The sequence below is a fragment of the Megalops cyprinoides genome, chromosome 5 (assembly GCF_013368585.1).
Source record: "Megalops cyprinoides isolate fMegCyp1 chromosome 5, fMegCyp1.pri, whole genome shotgun sequence".
NCBI lineage: Eukaryota > Metazoa > Chordata > Actinopteri > Elopiformes > Megalopidae > Megalops > Megalops cyprinoides.
The window spans coordinates 33,039,395-33,059,106 of NC_050587.1; the positions used below are offsets into that span (position 1 = coordinate 33,039,395).

A 19,712-nucleotide genomic window follows, 5' to 3' on the forward strand; every position below is an offset into this window, starting at 1 on the left:
GTTGCAAACTATAACCACATTTCGAGTTAATTTTTCATTGCATTTGATCACAGGTTGATCGCCAAACCTTTTGCTGTATTGTAATGCTGTCACCTCTGTCATCTTCCAGGAGTCCGGAGAGGAGAGACCCCCCCGAGAGCGATATCATACTGGGAGGACATCTCCCATTGCCACAAGTTTCCATCAGGTACTTAACCGTCATTAGTGGTCAAGCCAAGATTGACATGAGTTCCACTGTTTCAGCTAAATATGATGAAGCGCACGTCTTCAAACAGTCTGTGGAAAAATGCACTCCAGGCCTCCCTGAAAGACACAGCAACACTGTAATCAACACGTGCTCCGTTGTCTGCGAGGTGTAACGCAGATAAGCATTTACTTCCTTTGGCCTTCTGTATCTGTTTTATTAAAAGCATAGTGTGACCTTTTTAATCATTTCCAAGAGGTATTCATGGTCACTACAGAAAGCAAAGAGACATGTATCTGGTGCATGTGGGGGATATACATAGTGGTTACTAAAGCTCTAACGCCGTAGTAATGTGCTACAGAGCTTCACGAGCACAAACTGCTGGTGCATTAGGATGAATCCGGATATTGGCTATGCAGTTGCTGCAGGCAGAGTAGTATTAGCATAAACGAGGGGACAGTGGTTGCAGAGTGACCTTGCTGTTTGGAAAGGCGCGTGACTTACGGCGCTTGGTAGAGTTCTGATCAATAACCTATTTAAAATAAACAGCTGCAACACTAGGCATACTGAAATGAACTGAACTGTGAGAAACCCCACAATCGGGGCATCTGACAGCTGATGATACTTAATGTACAGCTGCAGAGTTTGCTTTCTATTAAAAATGAGATTATTAAAGGTTTAAGATGGGCATTTTGTGGGCGAATGATCAGGGCTCAGACAGAGCATGTAGCATGCCCTGTCAGTTCACAGAGGTGTTCAGAATTGGTCATCTTATCACTCTAGAAGGCACAAGGCACATCCATCCCAGTGGGAACTTGTCTCCCCCCCCTGGGAGTTAACACTGAGTTTAGTTTTCATGTTTAAAGGCCTAATTGGCAGTGTCAAGTGACCTTTAAAAAGCGGAAGCAAACAGCTGTCTCAAGGCGCCAGTGGAAATATGCCCACTAACCTTCACTTACTGTTGCCCTCTGATCACTGTTCCCCCGTGGTGCTAGTTCTCTATGTTGTCTCTCATTCTTAAGTGTCTTATTATCCATTTTGCAACAGAAAAGCAAGAAACATTACATTACATTGTTCTTATGACTGGACCCACCCCAGTGAGTTCCCCAAAACTCACAGCACCTCTTCCTCCGCCCACTGTCGCCCACAGAAAAGATGAAATTTGCCATGTGAAGGAGGTCACCGCGGGGTCATGGTGCATGACACGTTCTGGACCTGTTTACCCTGGCTTTTGAGTAATCCCCTCCAAAATACAAAAACAGGATTACACTTCCGAGGTGATTTGGTTTTAAGCCTTTGTTTAGTCTGGGGGAAAGTGTCAACTGAGGAGGAGTGCACCTACTAGGAAGGTGCAGTGTTGACAGGGGTGAAAAATGTACCAAAACAGCTTGCTTCTTCACCTGATTGGTGATCCCTGATTAGTTACCACGTTTTAACTGCCATTATCCGAGACGTTGAAGTTAAAAATCAAACGTGTACGAAGAATTGGACCAAAATAAACCAGATCTGGAGAGAAATGGAATTTACCCCACGTATGAACACAATATGTTAATTGTGTTCGTTTCAGGTGCAAGTTTCAAACCTTCTTTTCAGAGGGTGAATAGCGGGGAAAGCTTACAGATGGAGCATGCAGTTCGCTCAAGGCCCGCTGCATAGTTAAGCTGAAGCTCTTGGCTGTGTGAGCACTGAACAATCGAGATGGAACGTTCCTCCCATTATTGCAGCTAACCCTGAAAAATATTGACACAATCCTCCCTTCCGTTTTCACTAAAACAGTCATTTCAACACTGCTCTCAGGGAGCTGGTGCTGTGTGAGTGTTTCTCAGGAACCAGTGAGACATAATAAGTCACTGTCGTTCAAGACAAGGCAAGTTCCCCATGCGTTTCTGCAATGTAGGTTTGCTTGGTTAACACCTGTGCCTTTCTTCATCAGTCCATGTTTGATACTTAAAACCTTAAGATAGCTAGCTCAGTTTTTTTTTTTTTTTTTTTTTTTTAACAAAAACAGTCTAGGCACTCACAACATTAAAATAACAGCAGCAGAGCAAAAAGATTTATTTTACCATGTAATACTTTGTCATGTGATACAGATGCCCTTGAAATCAAAAGCAGGCATTGTGTAATGTTTATGCAGTACTTGTCTTATTGTTTTGAAAGGATATTGAGAAAATTATTTTAAATCTCTTTGAAACAGACATTTTTTCAGTTAAAATCAGCAGAGAGTAAAACTCACAAAAGGATGAACAGAAACACCTGTAATACCATGACATTAGCCTGTTATTTATTGATTATCTTGCATAAAGCTTTTACTCAAGTATCAATGACTGCATGACTTTACAGTGGCATTTGTTTGGAGTTAATATCCCTGGGTTTTGTGGTGAAAGCCATGAGTAAAGGGTAAATTTGAAGTGGATTGGCATGCACCTGCCCTTCTGTGTCTCAGGTGTCCTTTTATTTCCTTTTAGATCATCACATTGTTTCCACGAGCATTGCTGATGCTATACTTTTTTGGGGCAAATGTAACAGACAGATCCAACAGACTGGGTAAACCAAACCCTTCCTCAAGTAGATTTGACAGCCTCACCTCTCTGTGTTCATGAAGGTTCATCTGCTTCAGCTCTGCTTTCCAGTCTTGGTTCTGTTTTGAGCTATTTTGAGTCCAGTGGCTTATAGCATGATGGCATAGTGGGGCTTTCAAACCGCTGTCAAAGTTGGAGTGATTAAAGGTCCCGAATGCCCATGGCCAGGACATGACAATTGCTAACTCGGACAGAATAGCAAGCTCATGGAAAGCACTAAGAACATAGCGTGGGAACGCAGCACGTATTTTCACCCTGTCGCTGATACGAGTAAAAATAGCACTAGCGCATAGCGAACAGCAGGCCACGCATCTGTGAAACTATTCTCTCGCACTTGTGGGAAGCCAACCCGGGTAGCACATGCGCGTGAAAGGTGTGACAAGCCGCTCTCGATCGACTGAACGGAAGTCGTTGAGTCTCTCTACTCCGTTGTGCATTTCCATTTCAATTGCATTGTGCGTTTTTTTTTTTTTTTTCTTCTCCCCTTCAAACTGAATGGCTGTTTTGTACGTTCACTTTCAGTGGGAGCCTTCATGAGAAGGACAGCCGCATTCTTTGAGTGGAGCTGAGGTCACCGACCCGAGATTTGGAACCCTTTTCCGGGCCCACACAAGGCCAGAGTTAAGTCTATTTATACCGCGGCCGTGGCCCTGCGAGCACGCCCTCGCTTCGACCGCTTATTGTCTCGAGGGAGCTGGAGAGAAGGGCCGAAGCATCCTCGGAACATATCATGACCTCTCTACAAAGACAGCAAAGGGAGACATTAATAATCGTTTCTGTTTAGTGTTTTATTTATTTTTTTTTTTTAAGGAGGCACAAAGGAACACGCTTTCTGTTTCTCCTGGAAGAGGTTTCTCGCAGCACTGTGGCTTTAAAGAGCAACTGTGAATGCAGAGACTGTTAACCTCGAGGAGGATGTGCAAAAAGGGTGTTTTGGAATGTGTGAGAAGGGAGTTGCATTAGTAGATTTTTGTTGTGGTGCGCCATGAATCAACAAGGAAATCGACAAACCACTTCAAAATTAATTCAGCTGTGGGGAATAATATACAGCATATGTGCTAGAGTAACGTAGCATGTGGCATACATTTTTACACATTTATACTTCATTCGAAGATAACTGTGATGGCAGCTTTCTGAAGGTCGACTGAGGATGTTTTTCTTTATAATTATCTGGAGCTAACCCTACGGTGCGCTTCTTTCTTTCTATATTATGAGATTGAAATTATTCTTAAAAGTTCAATTGCCCAATTTAATTGAACATGGAATCCCAGGAAATGTGCTTGGTAGGTTGCATTTTTCAAGCATGCTCAAGACCTAAGAAACTGCTTTTTAAATGCTTGGTGGTTCTGGCCAAACTTTTTCCCACGGTTGGTTTTGTTTTCCAGAGATGAATAAGCGGTGCCTTTTAGGGCTTCATAAAACTCTCCAAAGGCATATTTTCAGTTACGTTTTTTTGCAGACAGAGCATGGAATGAGTGAAAACGAAAGAGTGAGAACGGCTTATAGAGACAGAGGTTTCTCTCTGGTGAGGAAGGAAGTACGGAGAGTGAGTCCAACGATATGTCCGACCGATCTGACTGTGGAAGGCGGACTTCCGCTGTCGTGTCTGTGTTTATTATCACAACCAAAGCAAACAAGAAGAGCTTCGGACATGACTGTTAATAAAAGATTTGAACAGACATTTAATTGAGTACACAACACAACATATAGCAGACGCTCTTATACAGAACAACTTGCATAGTTTACAGTTTTATCCATTTGTGAGGCTGGATATTTACTGAGGCAATTGTGGGTTAAGTACCTTTCTCAAGGGTACAACAGCAGTGGTCCAGCAGGGAATCGAACCAGCAACCTTTCGGTTACTAGCCCTTCTCCTAACCACTACATGACTCTGCTGCCCTCTGTATGAGCTTGTATATCAACTGAATAGCAGCCAAACCTGGTACACATTCATATTGGCTACTAGGTATCACAACTGGGGCTAGATTAAATATATGGTCACAGATGTTGTCAAACTCAGATGTGCAACTGCACATTGCTAGCATGATTTACATTTTGGGAATTTAATCAAAATGTAAATAACTATTGAGAGACAGTTTACTGGATTTCGGAAAAATGTTGAAGTGTTAAAATTGTGCACTATGTCAAGTGCAGGATTTTTGTAGCTACGTAGATGTGCATTAATGCAGTCTAAATATTTGTCCATGCAGAATAGTATATTAAGTCTGCATTGATTTAAATGGAAAAAATGAATATTGCTCTGAACTGTATTGTGCTCCTGAGTTTTCACTTCCATTTTCTGGTAATTATCTGACTTCCCGAACACTTCTCACAGCTCCCAAACCAACATAAACCTGATACCATTCATTTTTGGTTGATGTGATTTTTGCATTGTGTGTCCATACCGAAATCAGATTGACTTTTTAGTGTTTTTGTGGGTTATCTCGTAATATGACATCTGTCCTAAATCACCAAAGGAAGTGACCATTGAGAACAAGCTAAATGTTCTTGTAATGGAGAGAAATTTGTTTTAAGACACTGGGGGAGTGCAACTTCATCTTTTTTAGTGATCCCAGTGAAAATCAGCCCTTGCTGTGAAAGGAAGGAATGAATTACGCAAACTTCATTTTTGTATTCCGCTAATGGGACTTTTCACTCCTGTCCCTTTTAGGATATGCCATTGATCTATTTTCAGCAGCTGTCTTCAAAGTAAGTTGGAATGGCTTGTTAACACATTAATTTGTGTTTTATTTTATGTTTAAATTCATAAATATGTATTTTACCAAAATATTGATCACGATCACTTGATATCACATGCTATTATAGATACGTTCTGTTAGAGATGTATTAGCCAGAATGTATACTAAGTGTGCAAGTACGGAGAGCATGTATTTCATTCACTTCGCTGCAACCCATGTATTTTTTTTTAATATGTCGATGTAAGTGCACGTCCTTTCTGGTTTTTATACCAGCCCAGAAAGGACGTGGTTGTGAGTCTTGAGTGATGTGGTAGGTGTGAGCGGAAGAATGCGCAGTGGAATTTCTCCAGCTGAGACCGAGGGAGCGCGCTGAGGGAAGGACGCACATTAAAATGTCACGCCGGATAAGTGATGCAAGGGCGAGAGCAGCGTTCATTATCAACCGTGGCGCTTACACACTTAACACTGTTATTTCTCCTGCCTTTTTTGGGGGGGGGCGCAGGAAGTTAATCACTTTGATGTAAATCACTGCTCCGGGGTCGAAGCAATGCATTAGCTCGAGCGCGTTCGCGTAGCTCTGTCCCTGTGTAGAGTCTTACGCTTATTTCTCTTCAGGCTATAGAAAATCTTAATTAACTCTATTTAATTGGGGTTCTCATAGCCCGCTACTTCTGCAACCTCTCTGGTGACTGAAAGGTGAACCTGAAGTATAGATTTTTCTGCTTTTTATTAAGTGTTATGCCACTGAAGGCTTACAGTTGTTCTTGGAATAGTTTTCTTGTAGGATCAATGTTGTGTGCTTAAAAAATTATTATTTTAAGCTAGAGTTATTTTGATAACTGAATAATATCAATAGGCCCCCAAATCCAAGCTCTTTAGTTGTTGTTTAATTGAAGTTTTGCCAATGTAGTGGAAATGGTAGTTCAAAAACAATTTTAAGAGAAGGCGTCAAACAATAAAACAATATCATTAAAAATTCATATGAGAGAACTACCATAGCTAGTAGGAACTGTCAGATCATTAGTAATTATTTTTTACAATGTGAAGAATGTGTGAAAATCTTTCTGCAAGTTTGAGCTCAACTCTGTCCTCCTAAGAGTACATCAGAAGGTAGCTTGAAATGTAATGCCCAATAGCTTGACCCTGGATACATCCCAGCTACACACACAGTGACACACACACACACAATCTGCTACTTTCGCCTGACTTGCTGACTGATTCAGTGAAATCGAGGTGTGTAGCTGTTTGCTGTCATTCTTATTGAAAAGCAGGCACCTTTTTGCTTAATTCACTTACATTACATTATCATTTAGCAGATAACTTATACAGAGTGACTTACATAGATTACAATTTTTACATGTTATCTTTTTATACAGCTGGATATTTAGTGAGGCAATTCTGGGTTAAGTTTCTTGTCCAAGGGTACAGCGGCAATATCCCAGCTGGGAATCGAACCAACAACCTTCTGGTTACAAGCCCTGCTCGTCACTGCTATGCTACACTGCCACACCACTTCCCCTTTGCAATTTGATGGATGCATTTTTTATTAGCCTACCCTACTGAGATGAGGGATTGGTACAGCATAGGCCTCAGGATTCAAAAGAACAGATTCTTCATTATGGGGGCAAGTTGCTACAGGACCTGGATTTCAAAATTCTGCCTGAGTAAAGGGCATTTTGAAATGCATATAAACTGTGAGAAGTGTTACATACAGTTGGTATTAGACTCATCCCTAAGGAATTCTGCCAGCCTGGATCAGGAGCTAAGCATGAGTGAGCTCTGGGTGTGTATGCTACAGGACAGCTAAGATGTTTAAGAGAACATGACTCCAGATGACTCTCTTCCGCTGTGGTGTTTTAACATGAAAATATTGTATGTCCATCGGTCTAGGTAGCATGAAGGTAGCCATTGAAATCTGGATTTATTAACCAAGTTGTTTCATTTCGTGGCATTCATGTAACATTATGCTAGGTTAACAGAACAGTGCAAAGCCTTATAAATTAAATGTGCTTATGTCATGCAGTATAGGCTTTGTGTGAAGTAGTCATTACTGTTTGATAGCACCAGAACCATTTATGTAAATGTCAGTGGCTTTAGCTAAAGCAAAACATTGATCCACCAATTAGTCACAGACTATAAACTTTGTACAATAGCACTGTTGTTTGTACATTTTAGGCAAAAATGTAAATGTTTGGAGGGGGGGGGGTTTACATAATGCTGTGCAATCTTGGCAAGGCCGTACTCAACTGGTGCAAGCTAGTTAGCTCAAACCTGTCTGGTCTTGGATGTCAGCACTGTTTTTTCGGACAGCGTTTGGCAATGCATTTCATTGAATTGCTATATCTTAAGTACGGTAGGAAGCAGAGTATCTAAGCACAACAAAGTGTTACTGTTCAGGCTCTGAACAGACACTTTCATGGCCTGCTATCACAGGATACAAGAGGCTATCTCCAGAGGAAGGAGGGAGATATCTATCATTTACTGTGAGATAAGGCAATGTGACTTCTGTTTGACAGTAAAATCTGCAAGAACTGTTCAGTTCTCACAAAAACTTGAACTGAGGCACAGTTAACTGTACATATTTTTCTGAGTGCTTCTGTGTTCCAAAACAGAACTCCATTAAAATGCTTGTCTCTTCTCTTATTGTTGATTACATCAAACCCCGTCTCATCACGCCTCGTTATCAAGTCTATAAAGTCTTCACCTGAGTAATTAGTTATTGCATCAGCAATGATACTCGTACCAACATGTTTTCACCTTCATATTATTCAAGGAATATGCTGCATTTGCAGCAGGTGTTGAGCAATTTCTTGTCATTGTTTTCACAGCCTTCTAAGGTAATACTTGGAAGGCAGTGTGTACTTCTATGGAGTTTGAAAGGTGGCTAAGACAACTTTTTTTTTGATGGCAATGTAATTGGTCCAAAAACCATGAATTGAAAAAACAAAACATCAGCTGAACGTGATCCACTGCGTCTACATCCTGAGGAATGATGATTCAGATACAGAGTTTGTCTTCTTGGAAAGGTGATGTCTTTTGCCGCAGCTTTTTTTTTTTTTTTTTTTTTTTTTTTTGTTGCTGTCGTCATTTCCCTGCATGGCAGGAGGCCCGTTTTGCCAAGCATGCGAGCGTACCCATAGGAGGGTCTCCTGCTTCTCAGCCAAGAGGGGCGATGTCATAAATTTGCCACAAAAAGCCCCCACCCTAAATATAGAGGTGTGGGCTCTGCATGTGGAATGTTGCCAGCTGCCCCCAGAGAGAGGTTGCCTTCTGAGATCACAGAGGCTTTGGGTCAGAACAGACATCCTGCCGGACAGAGCTTACAGTCTTGTTTTTGAAATCCGTAAGTGTGTAGATCAGATAGAACAGACAGGATGCTGCCATTCTGAGGCCGGAGACTCAGACTACAAGTACTCTCTCCAGCCTAGCCCGACCCCACCCACCACCACCATTTCATGGATCTCACACAGAATGGGTGTCTGTTTCAGAAACAGTCTACCAAAAGTGTAATTTTAATGCTCATAATGCTCTTCCATCTTGTATTGGACTTCACACACACACACACACACACACACACACACACACACATACACACACACGTGTATATACTGTATGTATATGACATGACACTCATAGATGTGCAGGATTTGAAACACACACCAAGTAAATGTGTTTCTAGGCTGGATAATAAAGTGTTAATGTAATGTTGTTTTAAATGCTTTTGTTGATACATGCAGTACACGATGCCCTGAATAATAATGCTAATACATTTTTTATAATGCCACTTATCCCTGAAAAAGGCCATTAATATTGATTTACAAGTGACATTATGGTTACTTAATATTCTAGAGATTCAACAGCTGAAGGGCTGTAAGCTCTTTGGTTAACCTCGTTCTGTGCACCATAAATACCATTCGATAAAACCAGCTGGAATGCAGTTATATTCCCAGCATGGTCTTGCGGGGAGAGTTCTGCTCAGTGGTGTAGTTATGCAAGAAGTTACAACATAAAATCAACCTTGGGCCACATGGAATGCAGCACATCCCTTTTTTTTTTAATAACATTTCCAATCAACAGTGTAGGAACCTAGGAAGGTAGTGTGTGCTTTTGTGTTCTTGTGTAGAGGTATTTATTAAAATATTTCAGGGTTGTGTATGCATTTCAGTGTTTTCATGTGTGGTATGTGATGTTTGCCACCATCAAGGCCATAGAACAAGTGCTTGCAAAGTGCTGTCTTACTCTTCCACAGGTCAGCAGTTCTACCTCCAATAAAGCGCAGATAAATCATTCAGTATCAAAGGTGTGGTTTTGCATATTACTTGATTTGAGTATCAGATGCCATCCTATAGGTTGACTCACATTTCACAAAATATCCATTTATGCAGGGGGATATTTACTAAAGAAATTCGGGCTAAATGCATTGTTCAAGAGCAAAACCAGCAGTGTCTCATCCTGAGTTCAAGCCCTGTTCCTTACCCACCAGTCCACACTGCCGTGTCACTTATACCTGTAAAGGCACATTATTGCATCACAAGCACTCACGGTTGAGCAGAATAAAACTCGGCCTGTCATTGGCTGAGGCTTTGATATGCTATGACTGGCTCTACTGGGCGTTTCATCTTTTCATCAGTAAGCTTGTGGGAGACTCCAGACCCAATGCCAGTTCCCCAGCCATGCGCCACAGTTCTTTTTATACAGGCACCTGTGTGGCGGTACTCTGTGCTCATGTTTGTGTCGGCTGTCGGCACTCCCGCGATATAAATAAGTGGCTCCAGGCAGAGTCTGGGGGTGATATCCACACTGTTCCCGATTACCCAGAATGCCGATCTGCACAGCCAAGATTGGCCCCTGCTTTAACAGAGGTTAATAGCCACCTGCAGGCAGGGCTGTACTATGTATCCCAGTTGTATTTGGATCATGTTCACGGGTTTTTATTTGAATAAATTGTTTTATTTTTAAATTATTTTGTGAAGCGTGTAGCCTTGAATATTTTCATAACTGTAAAATACAAATGTTGAAAGTAACTGAAACTTAAAAGTGTTATTTTCAACATATTGCGTAATAGATACTGATAACTTGCAGCCACAGTTTCGTTTGTTTTAATAGTTTCACAACAGGCTTTCCTTTATTATGCTGTGGACATCTCTTGCTGTGGAGTGCAATAAATTTTGAAAGGAATGCTACTACTAGTTGATATTTTCCAGAATGGCAGGGGGAGTGAAACTAGTTGTCTAGGCTCCAGAAGATGAGTTCCCAAACTTCCCAGACAAGCCCGCGACCCATTTAATGAATGAATACATTTATTAAAATGAAGCTTAACATATGTTCAGAAATGGTATTATTGTTGTTTTCAATGTCACTGGTTTGCATTCCTATGGAAGGGGTGAGGCTTGTTTTTCACATACATCTCATGACCCACTAGTGGGTCCCCAGCCACATTTTGGGAGTTGCTGCTCTAGGAACCTTGTTGGTGGAACCTTTCTGATTAATGTCCCGCTGTGATGGCACTCACATCGCTAGGCAACTGTGCCAGAGTCCCCCTGGAACTCCACCCCCACCCCCACCCCCACCCACCCACCAAAAAAGTGGCTCCATCCATCCTGCATTTTCTGGACTTTAGGGGAGCGCTGGAGATTGCAAAGGGACCCGTTTTCCTGTGTACGGAATGTTCCATTTCATTTTGTTTTAGGGACCCAGTGTTCTAGTGAATGCCCCTCACTTATTTTCATTGTCAACATGTTTTTGTGAACATAAATCAGATGGGAATTAATGAGTTTGTATGGCCGTATGGAGTTTGTATACCGCATATCAGACAGAATATGCGGTAATGTATTTTATAATGTGTTGTCATGTTAATGCTCACCGATGATAATCACTGATTGTGATTTACATCTGTGATGCACACCGGTCCTGAACAGGTCGCCTCTCTGCCTTGAGTGACTATAACTATGAAATATTCTGGATATTTTCAGAAGTCTTCCCTTTGCACATTCTTTGCTAATTTGAGCCTGGTGTTTTTCATAATATTATTTGTTCCCAAGACTGTGTTCCTTATTTCTCCCTGTGCCCCGCAAGCTCTGCCAAGGGTAATTCCAGCACAGCGAGGAGGAAGTAGGTAAATGGTAGGTCAGCACGTGGGCCTGCTGTAGAGATTGTTCTCACACCAGGAGAAAAATCTAGTGAGGCCTGCCCTACCCCTGATCTTCACCAGTGGAGAGGTCTGTTGAGGCCCTTTGAGAGAACTGCCCTAGCCCTATATTGCACCAGGAGAGTCACAGTGACGCTTTCTTAAACAGCGACCATCGCCTTAACTTTTATGAGGAGAGAAGCCTGATGAGGCCTTTGAGAGAGTTGTCCTAGCCCTATACATCAACAGGAGAGATCCAGTGAAGCTTGTTTAAACGGCAAACCTAGCCTAAAGCCTCGCCTTACTCTTCCCTAGGAGAGAGGCTTGTTGAAGCTTTTTGTAAGAGCTTCCCTATCCCTGCACTTTTCCAGGAGATAGGCCTTGTGAAGCCCTGTGAGACAGCTGCCCTACTTCTATATCAGACTTTTTTAACCAACTGCACTGTCCCTACCTCTAACCACAAGAGAGGCCTAGTGATGCCCTTAAAAAAAGCCACCCTAACCCTAATCCTTCCTCTCACTAGGCCCTAATGTTACTCTGCTGGTATGCTTAACTACACACTCTTTACTCTGTGTAATCAGAATTGTAGGTTTGTGCACACATGTTCATGACACTGTGGGTACAGGAAATATCTCTGCATTGCCTTCAGATTTTGGTTTGACGTACTCTTCGCCCTGTTCCCCGAAAAATTGCATTTTGATTTCTAAAGAACGCTGATGCAACAGCAAGTGCCAGGTTGTAATAGGCATTCTGTGGAGGAGTCAATGTCGATTCAAGATTTCTTCACTTTCTTCTTGAAAGAAGAATAAATGGGACTGTGTGTGAGAAAGAGAGAGAGAGGTGCATTTTAGCTCTTACTGAAAAGGATGCATGTTAACTAGCTAACAGAACAGAGCTCGGACAGCCAGTGTTACTCAGTGCAGGCTCTCGAGGTCGGCTGCCTGAGAACACGCAGTGTGAGCGTGAGGTTGTCGTCACTGTCACATGACCACATCTCTTCCCCCCCCCCCCCCCCCCAACAGGTGCAGTAACAGAGCAGACAGAAAGAGGCAGTCATGGTGGCCCTGTCGCTAAAGATAGGCGTGGGGAACGTGGTGAAGACCATGCAGTTCGAACCCTCCACCCTGGTGTACGACGCCTGTCGCATCATCCGGGAGAGGGTCCCAGAGGCACAGCTGGGCCAGCGTGAGTACCCCCAACACCCCTCTCGCACCCAGCACCTCCATAAACCCAGTGTCATATTAAGCACCGAGACATCACTGATCTCAGTCTCACACATTACCGGAACTTTATCGCAAAGTAGATTATACTGTATGCAATATGCATTTCTGTACATACTACCAGTTTCCATGTGTATGTGTAATCCAAACCACAGGTGAATATTAATTTCTGCATTTTGTGTGCTGATCAATTTGACACCCATTGCATTTAATATGTTAAATGTGTTTGTTTGTATATCTCATTCTTTTGGCTACCTAGTTGTATGTTTATAGTTACTTTGTATCATTTACAAAAAAAAAAAGTGCAAATTTATGAATTACACCAGCAACCTGTTTTTTCCAAGAACCTGTCAAAAAGACAAAATAAGTTGTCATCATTCAGGGAAAGGTGTTGAGATGGGCACGTGAACTAGTCGACTACCAGATATTGAATCTACTGTATTTCAGAGTGTTAAATTTTTAAAAAGGCCATGGCGTGTTGTCACTTTCTGACCTTTCATAAAAATTCTGCCAACTTCTTTGAGCAGAAACTGGGAAGGTGTATGATTTAATCTCCCACACCCATCCAGCAACATACAGAACGCCTTTGTAATGTGTGAGGGCCCACCCTCGACTTATCAGCTAATACGTCTTGTGTAATTTGTTTTTCTCAATGATCACATCGCTTGTCATGAAGGGGAATATAACCAGCGCCAGGTCACGGGACTGTTGCTGGCTTTCTCCATTGCGCATTTCTGATTCATTCGGATGAGTTCATTGGGAGGCGCATGGACAGCCCTGCATCGGCAGCGCTGACGCGTGGTTTAAGCCCGTAGCTTGCGTTCCTCTGTGTGCCTCTCTTTCTCCAAGACCTTTAATCCGTTTAGTCCCATGGTGCAATACTGAATCGGCCAAGTGATGCAGAGAGGATGGAATTCCAAACACGTTTTCAGAACTTTATTTTTTAGAGTTCCTTTCGTCTTATTGACATCCAAGCCGGCCAAATCCCTCCCTTGAAGTGTGCGCGTAAGAAAATATTTTTGAGGAAACCGAAAATACCCTAAGACAGGGGGAGTTTGGGAAACGGTGAGAGGACGGCCGGTCCTCTGTTTTCCGGATAAAGTGCGGCAGTGATGGGCCCACACCGCACTGGTTCCCTCTGTTATATAATCCGGCTTCCCACAGAGAGCGCGCTGGCCGGTCTCTCTTCCTTACTTGTCCCAACCTGTGAGTAATTTTCCACTTGGAGTGACTGGTTCTGGCCAACGTCAACAGGCAAGGTGGAATGTTCAGCATCTTAAGTAGCGGGGATTCTTTAAAAACTTGGCAACTTTCCACACCTAGACACCGTCGGGGCCCGCCGACATTTATTAGAGTCCTTCCATCGAAAGTATTGAATTTATCACGGACGTGAATCAAACGTAAATCATTTCTGATTGTAGCTGAAGGGTTTGTGAAATTGCTTTTGGAAAAAATGTCATTATCCGGGCATGTGATTCTTTTGGATCCAGCTGATGTTTGATAGTGGCCTTCCAAAGCGCATCTGATGTGATTCCATGAAAAATTATCAGTAATTTATTTACCTTCCTAAAATCATTTCATATCTGTATGTAATTGAAGCTTCAAGTTTATTATTATTTTTTTCCTGGCAAAGTCAAGTCTATGAAAATAGTTCCCTCAGAAAGCGTTTTGTCAAATGACACAAAAATACACTGCATTGATGGCCTTTACAAGGCAGATTTGTAAATGGCTAATACATCTGACCAGCTGCCCTTGCCTAGGCCAGATTTTGTCTTGGAAACACCTTATATGACATTACATTACAATACATAATATTTAGCGGCTGCTCTTATCCAGAGCAACTTCCAGCAAAAAAGAGCAGAAGTGTCACAGACCAGTGTCAGTGTCAGACCAGGCTAACAACACTCCTAGACCAGAGGACTTTTCTGTATACCAGTCTTCGGATCTGCAGCGTACTCTCTTGACTGCTGACTCATTACAGGAGATCTCAGTGACTCTGCTTCGGCTGGGAAGCAGTTTCCCCGCTGATCTGTGATTGGTCTGTCCTCTTCCAGCCAATGACTACGGCCTGTTCTTGTCGGATGAGGACCCGAAGAAAGGCATCTGGCTGGAGGCAGGGAAAGCCCTGGACTATTACATGCTGAGGAATGGGGTGAGTCAGGACTCCGCATGTCTCGGTATGTGTGGCCTGCAGCAGGAGGGTCTGTCTGCACTAAGTGCAGGCAGCAGGGTGGGGGGGGGGGACACGTTCGAGTCACAGAATGCGTGGCCCTCCCCGCCCACCTGGTCACGTCACGACTGCCACCTCATAAAGTAATTTTCAAAGACTCAGACTCTTAAAAAAAAAAAAAAAAAAAAAAAGAACAGAGTGTGTGTAGGAGTAAGACCATTGGACAAATGACCAAAAACAACTTTTTTATTGGTTTCCTGTAGTTAAAATGACAACTAACACGTAACATCAACTGCTTACATCATTCTGCAGAAAATAAGTTGAGACCTAGTGTCTATGCAAAGAACCTAACTAAGTGGAGCTCATGATGAGGCACAATGTTTCTTTGCATAATATTGTGCATGATCAGTGTGGTCTCCTAGCAGTTTGTTCTGTTGCTGTGGTTTCCTTTCATATTATGATTCTCAATAAACCTAGACGTCATTGCAACAAAAAAGCTGTTCAATACATACAGCGCATTAGTTTCCCTTTGACTGACCGTGTCTTATGTGTCCACCATGGCAAAACTCTCATCTTTGTTTATTGATGGTAGAGTTGGACGTATTATATATAGTTTTACCTAAATGATAATTGTTCAAATTTTCAAGTTAATATGGAAAAGTTATATTATATAATTCCTTCGGTTGCTTAGAAATAGTTTGCATTTGGGAATAAATTATGCACAGGGTGTGATCAGTGGAAGGGGAGTCTGCAGGTCACAGTGACAATAACAAAGATTCTTCATTGAATTTTCATTAATGTCATTACAAAGGACACCCTGGAGTACAAGAAAAAACAGAGGCCCCTGAAGATCCGCATGTTGGACGGGACTGTGAAAACGGTCATGGTGGACGACTCCAAAATTGTCAGTGACATGCTGATGACCATCTGTGCCAGGATAGGTGAGTGAAGCTGGCTTGAGTCCTTATGAATGCGAAAAGTCCATCTTATGCAGAGCTTCTTGTATGCAAATATGTTGAACGCAGGAGAGGCAAGGTTAATGACACTGTTTCTCCAATCATTTCTCCCCTATTGTTGGAAAAAAATTCACTGAATCCTTATTTTTCCAGTAGCATCACGCTTTCTAATTATTGCCACATGCAGCTTGTGCTCCAGCCCAGTGGACGTCCCCTCTAACATGCTAACCATTCACCACTTCAGGGATCACAAACTATGACGAGTACTCACTGGTGCGTGACATCGGGGAGGAGAAGAAAGAGGAGACCACGGGGACTCTGAAGAAGGACAAGACGCTCCTGAGAGACGACAAGAAGATGGAGAAGCTGAAGCAGAAGCTCCACACAGATGATGAGCGTGAGTGCGGGCCTGCAGGACTGTCACTGCATGGCGATAATCTCAGTTCATGAATCTGCTCTGTGTGTGTGTGTGTGTGTGTGTGTGTGTGTGTGTGTGTGACATTCTTAGGAAAGGGTCACTCAGGCATATCAACACTACGCTGTCATGCCGAAGTAGTCAGTCCTTCCCGTTTTTGTCAAGGGTCAGCCATTAGCATGCTTTGGTATGCCTTGATGTGCCTTGTGGAACCACGCGTATAGACTCCAAAAGTCAGATAAATTTTCAAAAAAAGTTGGAATGATATTAAGGGTTCACACATTGAGTGCAATGGCAATTATTATGATGCGGTTAGATTCTCAATCACATCAGCATTGTTAGTGGTGGTTGAGGTAGGTCACCTGACCCCTATTTAATTGAATGATGCTTAAATGTGTAAAGGTGCTATATTTGTGCATTTGTTCATCATTAGCTCTCATACTTCTGGGAGAGCACTCACAGGTGTGCAGTTAGTGGGGGGGGGGGGGTGTTGGGTTTCCTGGGTGGTACTGATTCTGCGACGGTCGTGTTTGGCAGTGAACTGGTTGGACCACGGGAGGACCCTCAGGGAACAGGGCGTGGAGGAGACCGAGATGCTGCTGCTGAGGAGGAAGTTCTTCTACTCTGACCAGAACGTGGACTCCAGAGACCCGGTCCAGCTCAACCTGCTCTACGTACAGGTACTGGAAATTACCAGGGAGTCATTTTGTGGTTCCCTCAGCCTGAGCACTGCAGCGTATCTGACATCAGTCAAAACAACAGCAAGCACCCAGACATGATCCCACGCAACAGCCAAGACAATCATCAAACAAGAACTAGAACATTTTTTTTTTTTTTTGCACTGACGTGAGGGATTCCCCAGGAGAGATGGGTGCCGTTTTTACCTGGGTCTCTGAATGCACTCTGTAGAGCCGTCTTTTTAAAGTTCCCTATACATTAAAGGCTGTCTGTGTTTCTGGCTCAGTTCAGAGCACTTGAGCTTGTCCAGCTGTTTCTTCAGATATACTGACAAGGTAGATTAACCCCGAATACCAGAGGTTGTCCAGTAGCTGATATCTGTTAATTCAGTCTCACTTGTACTCTCGATTAACGCTGGAGACCTGGGATTGACCAGAGGCTGATCCCTTGATTCAACCTCACTGGCACTCCAGCTGATTGTCCTGTAGATGATCCCTTCTCAGTCAGTCTAACTGGTACTCTAGGTCAGCCATGGAGGATCGGAGTATTTTCTTTGTACAGAAGCAACATTTTCCTTTGCAAGTTTCTGTTGTTCCTGCCAAATCAAGTAGCTTAAAGAGCTTTCTTTTACTGGTACAAACACAGCTGGACATATCAGCACATGCCAACATAAACACCTCCCTGTTGGCCTGCCTCACTTTATTTCTGCCAGAGTATGTCAAGGAATTTGCCTTTTCAATAGCGCTGGTGATAATATGAAAATAACCAATAATCGCGAACTGATGTTCTGGAGTGAAGCTCAAGAGCTTCTGTTTCATAGTCATGCTGACACTGATGAACTACATCAGTCAGGACTGCTTTAGAAGAGAGCCAGAAAATTGGGACAATGGAACAGGCTCGTGGTGGCGTAATTAATCCTGATTTCCTCCCTCTAGGCCCGAGATGACATCCTGAACGGCTCCCACCCCGTCTCCTTTGACAAGGCCTGCGAATTCGCTGGATACCAGTGTCAGATTCAGTTTGGCGACCACAACGAGTCAAAGCACAAACCAGGATTCTTAGAGTGAGCAGCCACCCCCACCCCCCCACTGGTGCCCGCCCCTCCGCCCAGGAAACTGATATTCTAAGAACAGCATTTTCTCTTGCACATTCATTTTTCCTTTTTTGTACACAGCTTGACTGACGTTTACAGTTTGGCGCACACACGGTTTTATCTTGGATGCGTGACAGCTTTGTCACTTTATTAATCTTGTCTGAGTCCGTACAGAATGCCATTTGTGTCTTCCTTTGAGAGGCTTAAGGGTTCCACAGGTTTACTCCTTCACAGAAATATGCTCCTCCGTGGCCAATAAATTATTCAGTTCTTCCTGATCACAGACAGATGGTTTTTCATCCAATGTGTTAAATGGTGCATACATTAATAGATCTAGTTATTATTTGACAAATTTAAATAAATGTAATAGTCTGTTAGTAGTTACAATCAGATGCATGAGTACCGTACATAATAATAACATTTGTGTACATCAAGTAATAACATGTAACAATATGCATCTGGTTATACTATATAAAATGTAAATACTATGCCATTCACTGCATGTCTTTCTTGGGCACATTATCTGTGAATTAATACATGTTTACATTTTCATTCTGATCTTTTTTGATCCATACTATTTTTATTTTCTCCCTAGCCTGAAGGAATTCCTCCCAAAAGAGTACATCAAGAATAAAGGGGAGAAAAAGATCTTTCAAGTAAGTTATAGGGTTCTCTTTTTTTGGTAAACTCAACCGTTGCCTGCTTTGTTTGTTCTGGTTATTTGGGGCTGTGTTTACAATTGTTTTTCCACCTACAAATACAGATTACAGTTATGAGTGAAAATGAAATATAACCGGAAACATTTGTATTGAATATGATGACCCACCCAATCTTGCATCTGCTATTACTGTTTGTTTATTGTGCTGTTACTCATTTTGGTTACTCAGCTGGTTTAGGCCAGTTTTTGAGGCAGATGTTCAAAAATACTGTTTATTTGTCCTGAAAATACCTCAATGCATGTTGCGTGAAAATTAAAAAATGCAGATCAGTGAACAAGGATCCTGTCATTTACTGTCACTGTCGTCCATTTTAAACAGGTGTCATCATTGCATTTGTGCTCCGCAGTTCAGTTGAAACAGTGAAAAATGAATAAGTGATATAATAAATGAATAGGTCCATTTGTTTTAATGGTAATGATGTTTTCTTTTCACAGGCTCACAAAAACTGCCAAAACATGACAGAAATTGAAGCCAAAGTCAGCTATGTGAAACTCGCCAGGTCCCTCAAAACCTATGGAGTGTCTTTCTTTTTAGTAAAGGTAAAGTGTCTCTGAGGATATGATTGGATCGGATATTCAGCCAGCCCGTTAACGTGGAACGTGATTGGTTAACCGCTGGCCCGCTCTGCTCGCGCAGGAGAAAATGAAGGGCAAGAACAAGCTGGTGCCGCGCCTGCTGGGCATCACCAAGGAGAGCGTCATGCGGGTGGACGAGAAGACCAAGGAAGTGATGCAGGAGTGGAGCCTCACCAACATCAAGCGCTGGGCCGCCTCGCCCAAGAGCTTCACCCTGGTACGCCCCCCCTCCTCGCCCTCGCCTAAACTTTCTGTTTATGGGGTCAGCAGAGGTCAGAACGGGTGTCGTACTCAGGA

At 42.7% G+C, this 19,712-nt stretch overlaps 1 protein-coding gene across 1 annotated transcript in view; it reads left to right on the forward strand.

Annotated features, from left to right (window-relative positions):
• The window catches only part of tln1 (talin 1), a 97,413-nt gene that overhangs the window by 29,677 nt on the left and 48,024 nt on the right, over nt 1-19,712 (forward strand). Inside the window, exons 2-11 of the mRNA XM_036528135.1 lie at nt 110-187; nt 12,612-12,774; nt 14,864-14,961; nt 15,791-15,920; nt 16,180-16,332; nt 16,888-17,030; nt 17,964-18,091; nt 18,717-18,777; nt 19,275-19,379; nt 19,477-19,632. Coding sequence (XP_036384028.1) covers nt 12,645-12,774; nt 14,864-14,961; nt 15,791-15,920; nt 16,180-16,332; nt 16,888-17,030; nt 17,964-18,091; nt 18,717-18,777; nt 19,275-19,379; nt 19,477-19,632 — 1,104 coding nt within the window. The 5' untranslated portion in view covers nt 110-187; nt 12,612-12,644. The remainder of the gene's footprint in view (nt 1-109; nt 188-12,611; nt 12,775-14,863; nt 14,962-15,790; nt 15,921-16,179; nt 16,333-16,887; nt 17,031-17,963; nt 18,092-18,716; nt 18,778-19,274; nt 19,380-19,476; nt 19,633-19,712) is intronic.